The sequence below is a fragment of the Trachurus trachurus genome, assembly GCF_905171665.1.
Source record: "Trachurus trachurus genome assembly, chromosome: 11".
NCBI classification, from domain to species: Eukaryota; Metazoa; Chordata; class Actinopteri; order Carangiformes; family Carangidae; genus Trachurus; species Trachurus trachurus.
This window is the reverse complement of record NC_139904.1, coordinates 11165496-11184157: the sequence shown is the minus strand read 5'-3', so window position 1 is coordinate 11184157 and position 18662 is coordinate 11165496. Positions and strand designations below refer to the sequence as shown.

The 18662-nt window shown below is 42.4% G+C and overlaps 2 protein-coding genes across 3 annotated transcripts; one reads left to right on the top strand and one right to left on the bottom strand.

Annotated features, from left to right (window-relative positions):
* Positions 1-1494: 1494 nt before the first annotated feature.
* On the bottom strand, positions 1495-14451 carry ppp1r10 (protein phosphatase 1, regulatory subunit 10). The gene is made up of 18 exons (XM_083982720.1): positions 13534-14451; positions 9710-9819; positions 9507-9593; positions 8722-8857; positions 8579-8630; positions 8389-8478; positions 7795-7923; positions 7575-7680; positions 7353-7456; positions 7080-7207; positions 6472-6631; positions 6235-6378; positions 5892-6138; positions 5721-5796; positions 4711-4944; positions 4500-4623; positions 3523-3900; positions 1495-2861 (listed from the first exon to the last, which is right to left on the bottom strand). The coding sequence occupies exons 2-18, from the start codon at positions 9817-9819 to the stop codon at positions 2701-2703; spliced, it is 2466 nt and encodes an 821-aa protein (XP_083838846.1). The 5' UTR covers positions 13534-14451; the 3' UTR covers positions 1495-2700.
* Positions 10820-18660, top strand: mrps18b (mitochondrial ribosomal protein S18B). Of its 2 annotated transcripts, XM_083982721.1 has the most exons (8): positions 12598-12650; positions 14531-14696; positions 15401-15563; positions 15657-15754; positions 15852-15920; positions 16923-16989; positions 17085-17144; positions 18340-18660. In XM_083982721.1, exons 2-8 carry the CDS (start codon positions 14619-14621, stop codon positions 18534-18536), a joined length of 732 nt encoding a protein of 243 aa, XP_083838847.1. In that variant the 5' UTR covers positions 12598-12650; positions 14531-14618; the 3' UTR covers positions 18537-18660. The 2 variants fall into 2 exon arrangements, with proteins under 2 accessions (XP_083838848.1, XP_083838847.1); XM_083982722.1 differs by lacking the exon at positions 14531-14696 and having other exon boundaries at positions 10820-12650.
* The last annotated feature ends 2 nt before the right edge of the window (positions 18661-18662 follow it).

The window sequence follows — 18662 nt, the reverse complement described above, 5'->3', positions numbered from 1 at the left end:
TAGCCGAACCCAAGGCCACACGGCTTCAGTGCACTCCAACGGAGGCTGGGGCCTGTGTGGTTGAAATATATATAAAATAAAAAATCATAATACAGGGGGGCAGTATATTAATACTTAAGTATTTTGGGAGGACCCATAATTACTAAATATGGCCAGGCAAGAAGTTCCAGAGCCTCCATACAGGCAGCTTTCACGCTGAAATAGCTCAGTTGGGAAAGCGTTAGACTGAAGATCTAAAGGTCCCTGGTTCAATCCCGGGTTTCGGTAGAGAACAATGCAGTGTTTTCACAAGACAATATCCTGATGGTTTCTCTACTATAGATTACTGTTACATGTTAGTCCTTGTTCTGTGGATATAACAAAGACTTGACCTGACAACTTCCATTTTCTCCACTATGTCTCTAGTCTCTATTTTTTCTTATTTCCAATGTCATACCAGGCATGTTTGTTCATCATGTGAAATCATGTTTTAGGCAATTCCTGTGTAATTACTGTGTTATGACTGTGTAATAACGCATGTTGCGGAGCCTAAGGCCACACGGCCTCAGTTCACTCCAAGGGAGGCTGAATTAGAGCCATGGACAGGAAATAAATTCTATGTTTGGCACTCCAGAGCCTCCATAGCTACAGCGTTCACGCCGAAATAGCTCAGTTGGGAGAGCGTTAGACTGAAGATCTAAAGGTCCCTGGTTCGATCCCGGGTTTCGGCAGATAACTGTGTAGTGTTTTCATAAGACAAACACTGTGATGGTTCTCTATCTGTTATGAACTCCCTGTGATGTGGATACAACAAAGGGAAGCATGAAGTGTTTCCTCTAAATCCCAGGCAGCCAGCCAGAGGCACTCTTCTGATTAATGTGGTCACTGAGCATTTTACCAAAAGGTTTCCAATGTATGGCACTTCAAGCCTCCGTATTTATCTTTCATACCGAAGTATAGCTCAGCTGGAGTAAGGTAGGATGACAAACATGAAAATGCACCTAAACAAACAAAATAGACAAAACAAATATATTCAACCTTAAACATAACACATATACATATACGTATATATTATACGTACACATGATTGTACACTGAGAGCCATTCAGCTGTGAGATACTTCTCCATCTGAATAGCAGCCAAAATATCAGACATCCATATGAAATAAATAGACAGAGATCAAACCCATTCATTTTTGTTCTTAAACTTTGGTTTATTTTAGTTTGATAATCACACAACACAGTTACAGTTGGTTTCTGTTTATATAATTCTCATTTTAGATAATGAAAACATTTTTCACATCTAATTTTCTATATATTTTTTTGGTTTTAGTAAGTTTTTGAACTTGGGAGTTCTCTCAAACAAACTCAAGCTAAGTTACTTGCACCTCTCAGCTCTTACTTACATTGGGGTTATATATGTGAATACTTAAAGGAAAGCATGGATTTTAGTGATTTTTTTTTTTATATATAGTTGTTTGCGTTTGTTGTGTCAAATCCTCTGTAATTATTCTTTGAAGACGTTTTGACTTAATCCACACTGCTTGTTGTCAGCTGTCCAGCTTCAACACACGCACACACACACAGCAACATTTATATTTGAGCATTTATTTAATACACTGTGTACAAAAGATTTCAACTGAAAATACGATCCAAAAAAAAAAAAAAAAAAAAATACACAAAGGGTGGAGAGCAACAAAAAAAAACATGACATTCTTACAGTCCCACAAGAGACACGAGGGTCATCGTTTTCACAGAAAACGTTCAGTATAACTGACCACAGAACAGTTCATTATCTTTCCTCTGACTCTGACAGTAGGTTGGGGTGGAGGTACAGAGGCGGGCAGCGGCTCGGGGCTCAGGGAGACGCTGCTCTTCTCACAGCACCACCATGGCACACGTTCGATGCTCATGATTGTTGTGCCGCACAGGGCGTGAAGCCGACACACGACGACGTACAGTCTCTTCACATTCAATACCAACCGCTGCTGCAAGAGAAGAAAACAAGCAACAGCTTTCCTCGTCAGCTCGGCTCCGAGTCAGTTTCTAAATGTTTCTCAGGCCTGGGTGAAATAAAGTTTTAGAAATTTTAATACCACGCAGTTCTTCTTCTCTTCGTCCCACGCCTCCTAAATAATAGCTGTGGCTAAATTTATCTTCATAAAGTGCTTCCTACATTTTTTTTTCTTCCCCCCACACACATTTAAGATTCATGTAAAAACAGAAAACTCTTCTGGGCAAACTGACCGATGAGGTAATTGAACTTAAGGGAATACAAAAGCAACACCACATGTAGGAACACAGTACGTCAGCCACAGTAAGAAGGAAAAGTCAGTCTGGTGGAAGGAGGAGGAGGAGGACGGGGAGGAGACCTCCACTTGGTCGACCAATCACGTGTGTGTGTGTGGGTGGTTTGGAGAGTGACAGAGCAGATACATAGTGGTCAGGAGCCGGTGGCTTGTTTCAGTCTCACAATTTAAAATGATCACAATAATAAAAAAAAAACAAAAAAAACACAGTCCCCTCAGTGATCCCGTCAGGTCACTTCTCCTCTGTGTTCTCTCTCGGTGAGGCCGTCGCCTGCAGAACGACTCTATACAGTCTGTCGGTCACAATGTCCTGATCTTTTGACGACACCCCGCTGCGGGGGGTTTGATCGGAGAACGGCTCGTTCAGAGGTCAGTAGTTCAACACAGTTGGGGGGGGGGGGTCCGAAAGTCGTCTAGTGTCCGTGCTGTGGGTGCTGGTTGTGCTGGTTGTTGGCGGGGTGGTTGGGGGGCAGTGGTGGTCCGTTTACACCGGGGTGATAGAAAGCACAGTTGCTCTCGTACCTGCAGCTTCCCTTCATCATGAAGTGTCGACACACAGGCCTCTTGGACATGTCTGACAGGAGGAAAAACACAACAGGGTCACAATCACCGCACACACAAACCTCCCCGTATCAATCGCCCTTCTGAACAAACGACATGCTCAAATGTGAAATCTTAAATTTTAAGTTCTAATGTGCATTTTATTGTATTTTAAAGGGATAGTTCAATATTTTGGCAAATTGGCCCATTACCATAATCTCTATAGTTTAAGCAGTAGGTTTGTTACCTTTAATTGTCGGTGCAAGCTATTTTTAGAACGGCGGAGCAGAACCGAGAGCTGCTAAGAGCTACACTACGGAGGCTCGTTATAAAAATAGCTTGCACCGACAAATAAACGAAGTAACGAACCTACTGCTTAAACTATAGAGATTATGGTAATGGGCCAATTTGCCAAAATGTTGAACGATCCCTTTAATCTTATTTCTATTCCCAACACTTGTTTTAATGATATGTTACTTTTACACAGTCGCTGGTTATAGTCTTTTACTCTTTTTCTATGCACTTGTCAATTGTTTTCCTAACTCTCAATGTGCAATATAAGTCCTTGTTATACTCCATCCTCTCCATCCTGTCTCCTGTTGTTACTTAAAACTGTCACGTGTGTTACTTATTATGAAAAGTTGTTGTATAAATACACACAGTAAACTGCAGACTACACGGCGAGTGCCTCGTACCGTTCATGTTGTTGTGTCCTCCTCTGGGTCCTCCTCGTCCTCGGCCCCTGAAGCCCGGCCCGTCTCCCCCTCCTCGGCCCCGGCCTCCTCTGTGGAAGTGTCCCCCTCGGTGGGGGCCTCCTCTCATGGAGTCGTCTCCCCAGTAGTTGCCGTCCCCTCGGCCCTGGCCCGGCGGCGGCCCCATCATGCGCGGGCCTCCGCCGCCGTTGAAGGGCGGTCCGTGGTTGTGCGGGGGCGGGGGGTGGTTGAAGCGGGGGCCGCCGGGCGGGTTGTTGGGCGGGTAGCCGCCGTTCATGGGCATCTGCATGTGCATGTTCATGTTGTTCATGTTGTTCATGTTGTTCATGCCTGGTCCGTGGCCCAGTAGACCCTGGTTGACTGGAGAGAGAGAGAGGAAGACGTTTAAAACAACGTGGACACAAATTATGCAAAGAAAGACAGATATCTATCTATGCAAAGAAACTTACAGAAATCGCTTTGACAATTGCTAAGAAATGTATCGCGATAAAGTGGAAATCAGTATTAATTAGAATTGTGGCTTGGTGAAATCAATAGCTGTGTGCCCCCAGAGAAAACAACTTATTGGATTCAGAAGAGAAGTAAAACTTTTTACATAATACGGCAATCATTTTTTTATTTATATGGAAAATCTCCCAGAACTACAGATTGACTAAATTCTCTGTATTGGAGCTTAACCTATGAGCAGTGATGCCCTTTGTCTCTCTCTGTATCTCCAATGATTGCATAATGTATTTTATTTATTAATTTATTTTTATTTATGTTTCCACTTTCTATTGTCCTGTTATTGTATAAAGGGTTCATTTAGTTTTTTCTTTGCCACCTTCTGGATTTTGTCTTTTTTCTTGATTTGATTTTGTCTTATCAGTTGGTAACTATAACTTTGCTCTTGAAAATATCTAAACAAAGTGGACCACAGGGACAAGGCCAGGTGGATGTCGTTGACCTCATCAGCTTACCTGGTGGAGGTCCACCCTGGTTCTGGTTCTGGGTCTGCTGCAGCGAGCCCAGCAGCTGCTTGATCTTGTCGGAGAAGTCCGGCTGCTTGATCAAGTCCTCGGTCGACTGGTTCCCAGAAGCGCCCTGAGGACGGACAGACGTTGTCAGCTACACATCACAACTACTGAACGACTGAAACCAAAGACAGAAAACATTCAGCTGAATATTTACCATGATGGATGAGAGCAGCTCCTGCACGTTGACGGAAGGAGCCACGGGGTTGGTGACCGTGTTGGTGGCTTGCGGGCTGCGGGAGCTGGTGCTCAGGTTGCTGGTGCTCAGGTTGCCCATGAGGTTGGCGAGGACCGGCGGCAGTTTGGAGGACTCGTTCGCCGCCAGGGCCAAGCCCGGCGCAGCGCTGGTGTCCATGGGCTCCGCGTAGCTTTCGTCCGTCATGGAGGAGTCCTGCGGCGGGAAGAGGGAGTGACAGTTAGCAGGCGGGCCGGTACACACGGGCATACACAGTGTTTAAAGGGGTAGTTCAACATTTTGGTCAAATTCTCCTATCACCATAATATAGTCTACCTATAGTCATAGCAGTAGGTTCATTACCTTTAATTATCGGTGCATGTTGTTTTGAGATCAGCGGGGCAGAGACGTGAGCTGCTCAGCAAACACAATGGAGGTGAACGGTACAGGTCCCCTGTCCCTCATCAAACTCATCAAATACACAATCCAACAACTCCAAAACGCTCTTGTGGACAAGTTGTGACCTGAACATTCACCACGCTATGAAATAATCATGTTTAATTATGTAACATTACAACACATTAAGTAAATACTCGGAACTACTTGCACTTTTGAAATCACTCCAAATCTGTAATGTTGTTCTGGCTGCATTTGCCTCAAAAACAACTCTGTCTTGTAATGTTACATGATTATTTCATAGCGTGGTGAACGTGCAGGTCACAACTTGTCCACCAGAGCGTTTTGGAGTTGTTGGATTGTGTATTTGATGAGTTTGATGAGGGGCAGGAGACCTGTACCGTTCACCTCCATTGTGTTCGCTGAGCAGCTCACGTCTCTGCCCCGCTGATCTCAAAACAACATGCACCGATAATTAAAGGTAATGAACCTACTGCTATGACTATAGGGATTGTGGCGATAGGTGCATTTGACCACCCTTTAATAAGAGGAAGGGCACTGAGAACATGTGTTAGAGTTTGTGTGTCTGTACTAACCTCATCGAGGGGGATGAGACGAGGAGGCATGGGTTCGTAAGGCTCTGGGTCTGGTTCATGCGGACTGTCAGGAACACTGGTGATGGGAAAAAGACACGAGATGTTAAACACACATCGCGGGACAACGTCACATCAGATTATCCGACAAACATCACAGTTTCGACACCGTACCTCTCTTTGCTGAGGAAGATCTCCTGCAGGATTCCCATCTCACGATCCCTCTGGGTGAGTTTCTCCGTGCTGTTGGCTCCGGGGATCACCAGGCTGCCGGCCAGCGTCAGAGGCCTCGGCGGCGTAAAGGGAACCCTCTCCTCCATGGTGTCGTGGGAAAGCCGCCGGGCCATCTCGAACGTCTGCCTGTCCATCATCAGTTCTCGTTTAGCTGCCTCGCCAAAGTCCTTGATCTTGTTGACGTTGACTGTGAATTGAGGGCGATAAAAAAAAAACTTTTAGTGCCGTAATTCAAACGTCTTCATACGATTTACAGCCGGTTTATTCAGAACATGAGTCTTACCTCGCTCCGTCTCGTCCAGGTCAAAGTAGAAGTAGTGTTTGAGCTGCTCCTCCTCGGCCCAGTGGACCGTCTTCTTCTTCTTGCCCTTCTTCGTCAGGGTTTCTTCGTCTCCTCGTGGTTCTGCCAGAGCGTTCGGCTTCTCGCCTGCGGACCATGAAAAGACAAACGTTAAAACCCGTGTGGACAGGAGGCGGTGTGGTGTTTAGTTTAAGAAGCTCTTTGAACTCTAGAGCTCACCGTTGTCGGCGGCCTCAGGATCCTCAGAGGGAACCGGGGTGCCGGGCTGCTCCGGCTCCTGGTTCTCATCGGCCGGAGTGGCGGACGCAGCGCTTTCTGGAGACGACGGTTTGGCCGAAGACGACAAATACACGGAGGGTTTGCCGTCGAACGGACTCGGCTGTGAACGGAAGAAGAGAAAACAACAGAGTGAGACGACTGGTTCGACAACATTTAAAGTTTATTTGATGAGCAGAAGGCAAAGATGTTATCAAGCCGACAGGATATTATGTCACAGCTGGAGCAGAACACGATGCTTGGGGCAAATTTAACAGATTTAAAATGCAAGACAGACACTTTTTGTAAGACTTTTTAATGATCAGTAGTGTGCAATAATATGTTTGTATCCTAATTAGAGTTTTTAATTATTTAAATCTGTTTTATTTAATGGTTGTTGTTTTCTTTTGTGTATGTCTGTTAGAGATGCTGCTGCTGTGACACTACAATTTCCTTTATGGATTAATAAAGTATCTTAACAATCTATATTGAGGAGTTGGTGAAAACATTTTAAATAATAAATACATATGTTTACAAACTGCTGGGAATGAATGAATGAGATCGGTCGGTACCTTGTTGGACGTGGGGGACACAGCCTTGGCACTTGTTGGAGCGTTAGGACCGGACTTCTTCTTTTTGATCTTGATCCCGGGGACCGGAGCGGAGTTCAGGGCGTCTAGGAACCCGGTGCACTCCATGGCTGCGAGGGGGAGGAAGAGAGACAAATGTCAACACTGAGGCTGCTAAATCACTAAATAAACTGCAGCATTCTTTAACTTTAACTTTAACTTAAATCACTCAAAAAAAAAAAAACGGAAAACAACACGAGATGCGACTGGACTCACGTTGGGCTGGAATGATCTTGACTTTGATCTCTTTGGCAGAGTTGGAGGGGGTGTTCAGGGGTTTGTATTTTTTCTCCAGAGGTGGAGCTTCTAATGGTCCCAAACTGTTGAGAAGAAAAGAAAAGAAAAGAAAAGAAAACATGTTGTTACTACCATCGGCCACTGGAGGGCAGCAGCGAGTGAAGTGCAACAATACACCACAAGACGGTGCTGTTTCAGTACCTGAGTCTCTTGAGGACCGGGGGCTTGATGTTGTACTTGTCGCCCAGCTGGGGGGCGACGGGGGGCTTCTTGGGTGGAGCCGGGTTGGGGGTATCCATCTCCAGTCCTACAAAAACACCAAAGCATGTCGGTTATTATTTCACACAGGTCTTTTGTGACAGACGACGTTTTCATTTAACATTTCAGAGCCAAACACGTTTCTGTTTTTTTTTTTTTTTACCTATGGAACGAATCTTAGCGTGGCTTGGTGCGTGAGCTTTGGGCTTCTCCTTCTTCTTCTCCTCCTCTACAATCTTCTCCTTCACTTCCCGAATCGGCACCTTGGTCTCCTCCTTCTTCTTTTTCTTATCTGGAAGAGAGAAACAGTACAGAGTGTGTTACAAACTAGTTGCCAGAAACAGAAAGACACATTTAAAAAGTAAAACGATGAGGCAATAACCAGGAAATGGCTGAGCAAGGAGTGTCCGACAATTTCAGACTGGATAGGAACAGTTGAAGAAATTTACAACATGGAAAGGTTAACATTCTCCCTGAGATACAATACTGAAAAATGTTGCTCTGGGTCATTTTCTTTTTTGGCCGGTGACCTTGTGGACTTCACTGAGGTATTTTGTGTCAACTTTAATGGAGAACTTTTGGTGCATAAAAGCCCCTAGACCCGATTCGTCAGCCTGATTTCTGCCAGCCCCTTTGTTTTGAACAAAGCCTGCCATTGTGTTGTACCTGTTCTATGCAAATATTTATTATATGTTTGTGTTTTGTTTTTCACTGCAAAAATCAATTAAAAAAACAAAACAAAATGAGGTGTCCTTACCAGCAGGAGAGTTGTTGCTGGCCGAAACACTCTGGGAGCGGATGGTGGCCATCCAGCCTTCCACGAGCACAGAGGCCAACTTCCTCAGCTCTGAAAACACAGAACAGGTCAGCGTCATACACACACACACACACACACACACAAACAAGACTGAGTCAAAGTAGTTTTGTTTCTGTAAAAGTGAACTGACCTTCAGTATCGGCGGTCTTGCTCAGCTGCTTCACCAGCTTGGCTGTATTGTTCTGGGGAAGAAAAAAAAGCAGGTTTAATTGCAATAGTTTCCCCGGGTTTTAACATCCCAGAGGTGATTTGAGTCGGTTAAACAGCCGGTACCTGTTTGAGGTGGTCCACTTTGAGAGGCAGCTTCTGCAGCGTGAGCAGGATGAGCTGCAGCAGAGGGGAGTTGTTGGTGGTCTTGGAGTACGTGAGCCACGAGTTGAGCAGCCTGTAGCCGCCGACTCTGATGAACCTAATGAGAGGAAGGAACAATGGATTTTTAATGAAGCTCAATGACGACACCAACGGAGCAACAGAGACATGAAAACCTGGTAATGTGAACTCAGATGATCAGAACTGAGCAGCTGCTGTGGTGTTTTTCTCTTTCTGTTTCTTTTTCTCTGTTCACATGAACTTAATATCACCTACTACTTATTAATTAGTTTCTGGGCTTCATGGATCAATTCACATTTACTAAACAGTTTCAGCAGCAGCACAGTACAACATGCTGATACGTCTTTAACAGAGTGGAAGGTAAGAAAACAACTGATTATAGTTCAGTTCAATTAAAGCTGACCTTAATTTATATATTTATATGTTTTAAAGACACAATGCAAAACACTAGAAATGTCTTTAGTATCATTTTCTTTGAATTAACTTTAACAACAAAAAAACAACAGGTGAAACTGTGGACTAAAACTTGTATGGACTTTTTTTTGGCATTTAATCGTTCCATGTATTTTTTTTTTTTAGTTATGAACAAAGCAGCAATATATCACCTGAAATATCAGCAGCACAGATGTTTTCTAAGTTCTTCTAAATGTGTTTGTACTTTAATCTGTGTTCATATTGCTAAGGACCACCTGCAAACTATCAATATACAAAGTTGAGGAGGAACTCACCGGTTAAGAACGTCATGGGATTTCGTCTGCAGCAGGATGTTCAGGTACATACACCTGCTGACCATCTTGGTAGAAGCTTTCATAAGGCTGCATTGAAGAAAAAGAAAAGAAAAAAAGAGCAGAGGTTATTAAGATATCATGTAATGTACAAGTCATGAGTGGGGTGGTTGAGTTCAATAGTTCATCTCAGTTCAGTTCCTCACCTAAACACTTTTGGGACTCCCTCCAGGCTGCGCAGCTCTCCATCCTTCCCCAGCAGAGCCTCCACACCCTTCAGTATCTCCCTGGGGTCCACCGGCCCGCCTGCCATCATCTGAAAACACACAATACATTTAAAGAAAAAACATTAATACACACAAGGCAAACAGGAGACAAGTGTATGAGATGTCCTGGCATGTTACAGATAAAACTTTTCTTTCTTTCTTTTCATGATCAAATATAAATCAAAGGGCTTTTTGTTGTTGAGGACTTTTTGCCTTTTTGCCAGACAGAGGAAAAAAAAAGGGAGCTCCACGGTCCAGACTCAAACCGATAAAAATCCCCTCGGGGTTCAACAGTTGCTTCATATCAAACTCACAACAGCAACAACAAAATCTTAAAAGTGCAACAAAAAGAGGCCAACAACTCAACATCCAGATCTCACTGTGAAAACATCCACCAAAACCCGACACACATCAACACCAGAGAAGGCCAACAAGGTCTCACCAGACCCACCGAGCTGCACAACAACATCATCCTACCAGCAGACGGATGCTGCAGCAGGAAACCGCGCTGACCCACAACCCAGGACGCTATTTTTTGATACTAAGCCAAGAGGGACAAACATCTATCTAGACTGAACTGAACTTCCTTCACCCACAGGCAGCGAGCGAGCGGCTTTGTCCCGGCGGCGGCGGCCTGTTGCTGGGGCGGTCGAACAGCCACGGTGGCTTCAGTGCTGCCTCATAGCTCAGATGTTTGTGGATTGTTTTAATGGGGGCAACTAGAAACCGGTGCAACTGGGACGAGGGAGGGAGGGAGGGACAGTGCAGTTTAGTCATCAGTGCTAGACTGTCTCATCTCACGACAGGACATGTAGACTGATAGTATGTTCATTTTTTTTGTGTGTGAGTGTGAGTGTGTGAGTGAGGCAGCGCTGTTTGTTCCAGGCTATGATCAAGGAGGAAGCAGTAAATGTAAACAAACAAAACAAAAATTTGCATATTTATGAAACTGACAAAACAACAAAATGTTAATACATTCACTATAAGGTCACTTGTTTTATTTACCAAATCTCTTAACTTTATTTTGTTAATTCCCTAATCACAGAAGAGAAGGGAGAATGGAAAAACTCTCTTTAACTGTGTGTTACTGTTTACAGTCATTATGTATTAACTTGTTTTTATATCTATGTAGCAAATCTGAAACAAGGTCAAAGGTCAAAGGGTGTTTCACAGCAAAAGAGAGAATTTCTTCAGCATGTTACTTCTTTTCTAATTAATGATTATTACTAATCAACATTATGATAGCACACTTCTATCACTGTCATTCATATTCACTCAAACAAGGGATTAAAAAACAAAACAAAAACTCAATAACCTCTAAAGATCTCTTATCATTAACATGGTACATGGTGAAAGTATGGATGGTACAAACTCAAAGTATAAATCAAAACATGATTGGTTACTGTATGAAGTATGAAATGCTTGAAAACCTTTAAAATTAAGTTTGTTAAAAAATATATACTATCTGTGTCCTGTACATGTGATGATCAGACTGAAGGTATCTATCTCTGCATTGGGTCACAGTGGTGTTTATGACATCACTGTCAGCTGTGGCAGCCACAGGGTAAAAGCCAGGACACGTGCTGCCCCCTACAGGCTCGTTCATGTTTACACACTGGCACTACTGACTGACTGTGTGTGGTTACACAACACAGAAATCACACTAATTAGGAACAATTGTTAGTGCAACATGACATAATATTGGCCTGAAAAATATAACACATTGATCTGACTGTTAATAAATCACTAGGGTGTAAATTCAAAGCCCAAATATCTATTTAACAGAAGGTCATCTGGCCTTAATGAGGGTCTTTAGTATTACTTTACTGTTGTTTTAAATAGAGATGACAAAAGGGTATTGATTAATTGTATAACTGTTTGGTTTAACCATATAAAGCATGCACTCTTTTATCCTTGTTCATGAGCTTTATAATGAAACAGCTTCTGTGCCAATTTACCAATTCATGTACAAGAGTCGTTCAATGCTGGTGGAAATCAATCCACCGGAAAAGTCATGATGTGAGGAATCAGTTAAGTCTTACCCGCATAACTGTTGTAGTAGAAGTTTTATATAGAGTCTCAGACCTCCACAACACTGCAAATAACACAACTCCTGCAAATGTCACAGTTGTTACACATATACACAAAAAAGAAAATCAGTATTAAATAAATAAAACATGCCCTGGTTCCTGGTTCAGTGAGGAGAAGGGGGGGGGAAGAAGATTATTTGTGCACAGTCACAGTGTGGTGTTATTATTACGTATCACTGGTAGTAGTAGATCATGACAAAAATAAAATAAAAAACAACAACCTGACTACTCAATGACCAAGCCTCCTACCAAAAAAAAAAAAAGTAAGTAGGCCTAACGTTGCTCTCTTCTTATTGTGATAACGCGTTGCGCAACAATGGACCCGACTACAAATAAACGGCACCAAGGTATTTACATCAAAAAGAGACAAATAACAGTGCAGCCTATTAAAAAAAGAAAAAATACGCCCACGCTTATATAAGAGCAGATCAGGCGGCCCTATAAAAGGCTGGCGCTTAACCTGACATCTGTCATAGCTGAGCTGAGTACACTAGGCCCTCGCTGCTCCTGCGGCTAAAGCTGCCCGACAAAAGGGGGAGGAGGGAGGGAGCGAGAGGGGAGGGGAGGGCGATGGAAGAGGAGGAGGAGGCCGACTGCTAAACAGATCCCTCCTCCCTCTATTAACCACTTCGACGACGGCGGCGGCTGCACAAAAAAAAAAAAAAAAGGAAGCACAAACTCTTCTCTCTCTCTCTCGCTACACACGAACAACAATGGCTCTCAGAGCAAAAGATGGGGGAAAAACATCAGACGACCAGCGCTGGATGGATAACTATCGGAGCCTACGGCAAGTCAGTCAAGTCAGACAGACAAAACGCGATCGACACCAGTCTGTACTTATTCTGCATAAATTTACGTTTTTTTTTCTTTTGAGAAGTAACAAAAAAATAAAATAAAAAAATACCAAAAACGAAACAAAACAAGTCCCAAATGTTGCTTCGAGGAGGAAAAAAACACACTTGGAGCTGTCCCGAGGACGGAAGGAAAAAAGAAAAGGCAAAACGACAACAACTAAAGTCCAAACCACCACCATATTTGTCACAATCCCGACTGATACTTCGCTTCACTTTGAGTCATCGTCATGATCCTGCAATCTTTATCCACAGATTGCCGAGTTTTTAAGTTAACATGGGTTGGTGCGGGCTATAATTATCAACATTATCAACACCACACACAGTGCTTCATAAAGTTATGTCCACAATCAATCCTCCTTCTCATCATCACCATCAAACTAATGCAATCTTTATGTGTAGATTGCGGTGGGGTGTTTGTTCCGTGGAGCAGCCCCTACAACAACAAAACAGGATCTGGCAAACAGGCAAAAAGTCCGATTTCATGATCTGATCTACCTATGCCCACGGCAATCTTTATGAATAGATTGCTTATGGTTATTATTATCTTTTGCGAATTTACTGGCTATATTTAGTTTTTTTTTATTATTATCATTTATACAATTCGTCCATCCCGTCTCACACACAAAGAAACGGAGCATTGTGCCTCCGTCCACTTTCCTGTGTGAGCTCATACTATCACTTGTCTATTTTCAAATTGCTTCAAGCTAACTCGCGGTGCCTGCTAAGCCAGCTACCGCTAGCTAGCCCTATTTTTTTGTATCTACTACGACTATTTTCATTTGATGAATTTCGATTCAATTCAACTTCAAAATCAACTTACTATTGATACTATAGATCCTCAGCGTCTCGGGTTATATTATTGTGTGCCTTTCATGCACTTATATCTCTTATTTCATAAAGTTTATGTCGGCAACCTTCATGGTTTTAATATCAACTGAAAGAGGCTTCTTATGGGTGGGGCTGTGGTAGCTAAAAAGCTATAGCCTTTCCTTCAGGAACAAACAAACTGGAGGCAAAAATAGAAATCAAATGTCCATTACTTGAAGAAAAAAATATGATTTTGAGTAGAGTTGTTCAAAGTCCTCGACGGTTCAGTCTTCGGCAAAGCGATTTCATACCTGCAAAACACACAAAAACAACATTATAACTTCGACTGTTAAGCGTCCGTCTTCAGTCTATGTCCTCTGTTGGTTTTCTGAATACATTTAGAAGGAATTCCATATAAAAACGGCTGAAATAACGCTCGCTGTCTTTCTGACTTCACTTACCTCTGACCAAATCCAGGAATGAGCTCGAAGGGAGGGACTTCAGTATTTATACTGCGTGACGTTTTTTACGTCACTGGCTACGTTTTTCGCCGTTTACGGGGAAACAAAATGGCGAATAAGCGACCTTCAATGCACGTACAAGGACATAATGGCGCATGTCACATTTCTGAAACTATTATTTTGAATTTCTACCTATATTCGCCCTTAAATCGCCATGTTTCGACATTTTTTGAAAGATACCAAAGAACAACAACGTATTTTGAAGAGAAACCTGGGTTACAGGAAACCTTTGACCAATAAATTAGATCATTAATATTTCTTCAAAATGGCGTCTGATTTGTCAGTTACGGCCATCTGGTCACATGAGCCACTCAGAGAGAGAGCTGCAGCTCAACAGTTATGAATGCCCCTCTGATTAAAATAGCACGACACAATATGGTTTTATGCATGATATGGGTTATTTGTTATTTTTCAATGATTCAATTTCGATATGAAATATTATTTGGCTACAGCGTTGCTTGATCTTTCACCTTTCACATACAACCCCAGGCTGTGTCAGAAGAACGGTGGCCTGTGAGGGCGGTAGTGCGCTGATTAGTACGCGTATGAGGAGTAGAAGAAGAAAGAAGAAGTAAACATGGCTGCCTCCATCAGACACATCGCGAAGACGTTGTGCAGTTTATCACCTTTACTTCATCCGTTACGACACTATCAGGTATTGCATTTAATTGTACAAAACGACTTATCAAGCGGGATTTATTGTGTATTTGGTTCCCACGAAGGTGTTTTTTTTTGTAATACTGGAGATAGAGAGCACGCTGGAAGATGTGTTGGTGTCTATGGTGTTAACCTAGGTAGAGGACGGTGTCATGGTTTGCAAATTATCAGTTTATGTTTGAAAACGTGTGTGTGTTTGTTGGTCAAGCTTGTGCAAATTTTGTTGAAGACTGTTTGTTGTCAGGCATTTGGGGTGATGTTTACAGATTATTTAGTGACAACAATATGTACCAGGAAGTGATATTTTTCCCACAAACATAGACTCTCCTTTTTTCATAACGCATCAATTTTTTATAAATTAAATCTACAAAGTTTTATATAGAAAATAAATACATATTGAATAAATAATAATAAAGGTAAACACAAATCCAAGGCACTTTATCTCATTGACATTTGCAAAAGTATGGGTTTTGCCCAAAATTATGACAATGTTTAGATCTGACATTTTTTGGGGGATGATATTTTTGCATTAGATAATTTGTCCTTTATTAAAGGGGTGTTGTACCAGGAAGTGATTTTTTAAACTGACAGGTTAGAAACATAAACTTTGACATCAGCATCCTGACACTTCAGCATGAGCGGTGGCTGTTGTCCACATCCACAGCAGGGGGTTGTGATGCTGACTTTTTGTTGTGCTTTCAGCCCTGCCTACGGAGGCTACCTGGAAGAACATATCCTCCTCCATTTCTACCTTCAAGCCACTCTTTCTGCAAAGAGGCTTCACTCGAGGATCCGGAGGCTGCTCAGGCTGTAGAGGCTCTGTCCCGCTACAAGGACGCACCCTGGGATTACCTGGAGAGTGAAGGTACATTAGGGGGGAAAATAAATTATCATCATCTTCAGCCCGCACATATAATAGGGTTTAACAGTGTCTTTCCTGCCCCCCACCCTGACACAGAGTACATAGAGAAGTATGGATCCAGCTCAGTGTGGTCAGGTTACAGGAGGAACCACAAAGGAGGCATCCCCCCACAGAAGACCCGCAGGACCTGCATTGTAAATATATATTTTAACCCATCACAGATAATGAACAGTAGTTATAAAGCATCTCGTGCCATCTAAAGTAACATGAACTTTGTTTCTGTTTCTGCAGAGAGGAGACAAGATATGTGGAAACCCCTGTCCGATATGTCGAGACCCCAACATTATTGTCCACCACCAGGTGGGTTATAGTCTCAGTCACTCTCATTATTTTTATTTTATTTTAATGTTTATTTAACAGGGACGATACATACAACATTGCCACAAAAAATGGGAAAATGTGATGCATATAAGACGTATAGCTTCAGCTAATTTGCAGTCTTTGGTCTCATGGTCTCACTTCACAATATACACACAATACATTCTAGGTTTCAGTCATCAGGGCTCCAGACTGCTCCTAAATGGGGGCATTTTCCCCTCAAATTTGAGACAGTGCAAGTACATTTTTCATCTACTTGCGCATATGCAACCTGTAAATTTGCCATTTTTTTGTTTTTTTAACACTGATTAAATGTGACAGGGGCGACTCAAATAATCAGGAATCTGTCATTACAGGTGGCAGACCAATGTTTGAGTCTTATAAATGAAAAGGAAATGTGAATATTTGCAATGCAAGTTGATTCATGGTGTGCGCCTATACATTTTCTGCTTGTGCTCCTAAAATAAGTTGGGGGCCAATGGGCCATTATCCTCCTAGTAAAAATAAATTTGTCTGGAGCCCTGGTTATGCACCAGAGATAGGTTTTTATTGCAACCCCACCAGCTCCCTGAACAGACCTGTGTGCAAAACCTAAAACATATTTGGTTGGATCCTCACTGAGGAAGGCCAAGGGCTGAAACGTGTCCGTTTTGCTGCTGCTGTGTGCAATTAAAACGTAATCGTGAGTGTTGACTACTTTTATTTGTTATTTGGATCCTCACTGAACCATGACAGACGATATATTGATTAAATGCAAAAAGCAGCTTAGCTCTATCACAGACCACCCACCCAAAGTAGACAAGGCTGTGTACAAATGCTCATTGGCTGTGGCTCCAACCAGCCTCATGCAAATAACTTCATAAGGCTCAGTCACCTTTCTGTTGCCTCATTCAGTGTGAATGTCATTAGCTGTCTGTCTGTAATTAACTGTTCCTTCATGCTCTCTCTCTGTGTCTATAATGAACACATAATCTTCTCTTGCAGAATGTGAAGTTACTTGAGCAGTTCGTCAGTCCCCACACCGGACTGGTGCACGATCCCACTCGGACCGGTAAGTCACGAATCGATCAATCATCAATTATTGAAGTCGCTACATCTTCCAGCTGTTTACCAGGTGGCTCATGTTACCATGGTTCTGTCCCCCAGGTGTGTGTATGAAACAGCAGAAGAAGCTCACCGAGGCCGTCAACATGGCCCGAGATCACGGTAAATAACAAAAACACTGAACCCTCTGAACCATGACTTATGTTTCTGTTTCTATTTTTGAAAAAAGAAAACCCTGAATACTTCGATTATGAATCACAAAAGGGAACCTAGTAGAGCAGTTGTCATGTTTTTAAAGCTAGTTCTGTAACTAAACAGTTCTCAAACACTGACAATTCACAGTTATGACTCAGAAGCAAGATCTGTGCTTACCGGGGTATTTTCACGTAGATCTCGGTGGTAACTGGTGCTGAACTCCTAACCTGCTCTGAATCAGGTTAGTCGGGTTCAGACCAAAACCTGTCTGACCAAACAGTCATCATTCCTACAGGATCCTGACCACAACAAAAGTTTAGGTAACCCTTTAATTTACAGGCCGCTAATTGCGTATTAATGTCAAGAATTAGCCGAGAAATAACAGTCAATTTCATAGTAATGTCATGTTTTTCATAAAGGCAGAACATTTTGCATGCTTTGTTATGTAATTTTTTTCCACGAGTCCTTCAAATGAATCGTTATTTCTGGGCTATTTCTACGCAATCAATCGTTATCTCTCGGCTATATTTCCCGACATTACTATGAAATTGACCGTTATTTCTAGACATTGTGACGCAATTAATTGTTATTTTGTGATCCATTTCTTGACATTACCGGTACTATGAAATTGACCGTTATTTCTAGACATTAGGACCAAATTCCTTGTTATTTCGTGGCTATTTCTTGACATTATCATGTAATTAAAGGTCTGTAAATTAAAAGGGTTACTAAAGTTTACATTAAATTGATCAATAAAAAAGACCAGTATTTGGCAGTGAGCTTTACAAAACCAATTCAAACACACAGCTTTGTATTTCTGATGTTAGGTCAGGTTTTGTGCACTCAGTTTTAGTTAATCCTCACCTGAAATACCTGGATCAGGCTCTGAGATAACAACCTGTAGCTATTAGCAACACCTACTGCTATCGTCACTTTGTGCAGGATTATGGCCTTAAATTCAGTATTAATGTGAAAGACAGTGATGTTGGTAGTGACGCACATGTGGTCAAAGTTCAGCTCTGACATATTAAGAAAACATCTGTCAGAGTATTATGGTTGTTACAGATGTTTAGAAAGTCTACCTTTCCTCACTGATCTGAGTTAAATCTGTTTCGATCGCAGACACGGTGAAGCGTCACTAACACCTTGTATTCTCTCTCAGGTTTTCTTCCCCTACAGACTCCATTCGTGGACTTTTCAGGAGAAGACTATTCCAACTCCCATGATGCAGTGGGACACACAAAACCCTCCCCATCCTTAACCTCTGGCGACACCTGGTACAACTGGTACAGGGAGGTGGTTCCCGATGAGGGAGAAGTCGCTAAGGTCAAGAAGACATACAAGGCTTATTTAAAGTGAAGAGACTGCTCCTACCCACACACAGAGCTGCTCCTGTCTCATGACCTCTGTGAATTTCCACCATGTTTTCATATCCCATAATTATACGTGTACAAATAAAATTACAAAATAAAAACCACATGATGA

Coding starts and splice junctions, on each gene's coding strand:
- ppp1r10 (XM_083982720.1), bottom strand. CDS start 9,819: ATGATGGCAGGCGGGCCGGTGGACCCCAGGGAGATACTGAAGGGTGTG. Junction 6,632..7,079: donor TGTCCCCCACGTCCAACAAG/GTACCGACCGAT, acceptor TTCCGTTCACAG/CCGAGTCCGTTCGACGGCAA. Junction 2,862..3,522: donor AGGACACAACAACATGAACG/GTACGAGGCACT, acceptor TCCTCCTGTCAG/ACATGTCCAAGAGGCCTGTG.
- mrps18b (XM_083982722.1), top strand. CDS start 12,573: ATGGCTCTCAGAGCAAAAGATGGGGGAAAAACATCAGACGACCAGCGC. Junction 15,564..15,656: donor GGATTACCTGGAGAGTGAAG/GTACATTAGGGG, acceptor ACCCTGACACAG/AGTACATAGAGAAGTATGGA. Junction 15,921..16,922: donor ACATTATTGTCCACCACCAG/GTGGGTTATAGT, acceptor CTTCTCTTGCAG/AATGTGAAGTTACTTGAGCA.